Here is a 2951-nt window from a genome sequence, read left to right as displayed (position 1 = left end):
AACTTCGACGTTTTCACGTTGATTTCACAAGCTCCGATTTGAGTACTATTCATGCAAACTTATTGTAGCACGTTTTTGGGATTTTTAAGCTCGTAGGTAGCTTGGTGGTGTCCCAAGGAGCCTCGTAGTACTTCGTTGGACGAATTTGGACGTCGGGATAGCCTGGTTCGAAGTTGGCCGGTTTTGGTTTGTGTGGACAGGTATGATCTAGTGATTTTTAGCCCTTGAAACTTGTATAATGTTGTTCTACTAGTCTAGGGCTTCATTTTCGTTCAAGAAACGTGGAAAATGGTTGAGAAACGAGAGAGAAAACGAAGTTAGAAAAATTTTCCAGTTTCCGGCGCCGGCGACATCGCCGGAGGCTCGCCGGAGAAGGTGACGGAATATTCCGTCAAATCTGACGGAATATTCCTGACGCCGTTGACGGAATTCGTTAGAACTAACGGAATATTCCTCACGGCGTCAGTTGACGCCGTCAGCGTGCCAGGCACGTGCCTACGCGTGGGGGCGTGTGCGGCGGTGAAAATTTTTTCTAAAAATATGGTTGTGATCCTGAGGTTGTGTAGAGCACGTTGGTATGTTCATTTGTCCAATTTGAGCAATGTATGAGAAGTTATTACGAGAAGTTGGTTATGTGCTTTTAAATTAACGTTTTTGTAGTTATTTCGCGTATAGGTGATACGTACCCCGAGGACGAGCGTGGTCACTCGAGGCAGGGGGGCTACGACCCTTCCACTTATCAGTGAGTGGGCTTTTGGTTTTCCGTATATACCTATATACATTTATATTCCCAGAAATTGATTAAAAAGAGTTATTTGTTTTATGCCATGCACCATATTATTATCGTTTATGCATCATTGCATGCACTAGTAGTGACATACATATACATATGCATATTTGGTGCTGTGGACGCACATGTATGTGCCAGGTAAGCGATATTCACGTTTATATTTCAGTAGTGGTTTGAGAGGCTTAGAGAGCTCATAACCTGCACCCCCGGTGTTAGTGCTCCCGCCCAGAGTAGGGCACAGTCCTTCACGTGATGTTCACCTCCTGCACCACACGGTCAGCTTGGATCCAAGTTAGGTGCACAGTCCTGTCGTACAGACCACATTAGGTGGTTCCGACTCGTAGGTGACCCGCGATTATTCGCACAGCCTTCACGTGATCGTAGCACTAGAGCGTACATATGTATTACACCCAGGCCTGTCGTACATACCACTTTAGGTGGTTCCGACTCGTGGGCAGGTTCAGTTATTGAGTTTGAGATTTGAGCTCTATATGCAGCCGTACAGGTCACGTTAGGTGACTCCGGCTGCCAGATTATATGTTAGTTATATGATTTACACCTGAGCACTTGCATTTCTTTATGAGATTCCGGCATGGCATATTCTTGAGCATGATTGGCATATTCTTGAGCATGATTGGCATATCTTTGAGCATGACTGGCATATCTATACATATGTATATATGTTTGTTTTCTGGGAAGTATACAGGTTTTACGGCGAGGGGTTAGAATGTATTTTACTAAATGGTTTTAGAAAAGATTTGTTTTTGCCCACTCACGCTTTTGTTTTGCGCCCCTCCAGGTTCTAGTTGCTTAGCAGTTTCGGTGGTTTCCTAGAGGGTTCTCTCGGCTTTTCTGACAGATACTCACCAACGTAGGGTCACCTTTGGGTGTACTATTGTCGCATCTTTTCTTTTGGACTGCTGTAGACTTGCTCTGAACTTGTGTCTCACTTACGCTAGCACTTGTTTTAGTACTCTGTATGCTAATTTTTAATTATTCGTACTTTTATATTACTATCTTATTAGCTTCCGCACGTGCACATGGTTACATCACCTCCGTGTGACGGCCAGCACGCCCTGATCTCGGTCGGGGTGTGTCAGTTTGGTATCAGAGCTTAGGTTTGTCAGTCCTGTGCTTTTGTGTGAGTATTCTAATGGTTTTGGTGTCTTCTGTTAGAATTATGCCGCCTCGTCGGGAACCAAGTCGCTCAGATGAGTTTAGTTTCCGCGATTTTACTCAGATGGGGGAAACTATTGTCACCGCTATTCAGACAGCTATTCGCTCTCCCCAGAGGACTCATCTGGAGACTATGTACAGTCTGAAATTGGATAAGTTCAAAGGTAATGAGGGGCATGAGGGCGCAGAGCGATGGTTAGAGCACATTGAGAAGACTTTCAGTGTGTTGCATAATCAGGGGAGCCTTCCTATGGAGAGGTGGGTCGAGACGACCTCATGGTTTCTGGAGACGGAGTCTGCAGCCTGGTGAGAGCAGGAGCTTCGTCGGTTGACCCCAGCTCAGAGGACTGATTGGAACGTTTTCAAGGATTTGTTCAAGAGGAGGTTTGTGCCTCCTGAGTACATTGATCGTAAGAAGCAGGAGTTCACCGAGTTGAGACAGCGGAAGATGACGGCTAATGAGTACTATCGTAAGTTTACTGATCTGTCCCGCTACCATCCTGACGTTGCTGGTAATCCAGCGGAGATGCTTCGCCGTTTCCGTTTGGGCACCAGGAAGAGGTGGCGTTCGATGGCGACCACTACACACTGTGAGACCTACCAGGATTTCTACGAGATATTGTTGAGGATTGAGGACTCAGAGAACATGTCGAGCGACAGTGATGAAGAGAAAGACGACAATCAGAAGAAAGATGACAAGGGTAAAGGTCAAGCGTCGCTCGGGCCCCGTCAGACTCAGAACTTTAAGAGGGGTGGTGCTAGTTCGAGTTCTTCTAGTGGTGGCTTCAGTGCCTCTGGACAGGGACGAGGAGGTAGGTTTGCTGGAGGCGCTCGAGGCCAGAGACAGGGTGATGGTGGCCGAGGCCGAGCCCCAGTTTGCCGTAGGTGTAATAACCAGCATTTCGGCGAGTGCAGGCGTGGTAGCAGTGGTTGCTTCACGTGTGGGCAGATGGGACATCGGGCTGCAAATTGTCCCCAGGGTTAG

At 47.1% G+C, this 2951-nt stretch overlaps 1 protein-coding gene across 1 annotated transcript; it reads left to right on the top strand.

Annotated features, from left to right (window-relative positions):
• Nucleotides 1–2099: 2099 nt before the first annotated feature.
• Nucleotides 2100–2951, top strand: LOC137721963 (uncharacterized). The gene is made up of 2 exons (XM_088691916.1): nt 2100–2189; nt 2283–2951. Exons 1-2 carry the CDS (start codon nt 2100–2102, stop codon nt 2949–2951), a joined length of 759 nt encoding a protein of 252 aa, XP_088548042.1.

The sequence above is a fragment of the Pyrus communis genome, chromosome 4, assembly GCF_041283825.1.
Source record: "Pyrus communis isolate YQ-2024b chromosome 4, ASM4128382v1, whole genome shotgun sequence".
Lineage (NCBI taxonomy): Eukaryota > Viridiplantae > Streptophyta > Magnoliopsida > Rosales > Rosaceae > Pyrus > Pyrus communis.
The sequence above is the reverse complement of the archived record's forward strand: the minus strand, read 5'-3'. Positions and strand labels throughout refer to the sequence as shown.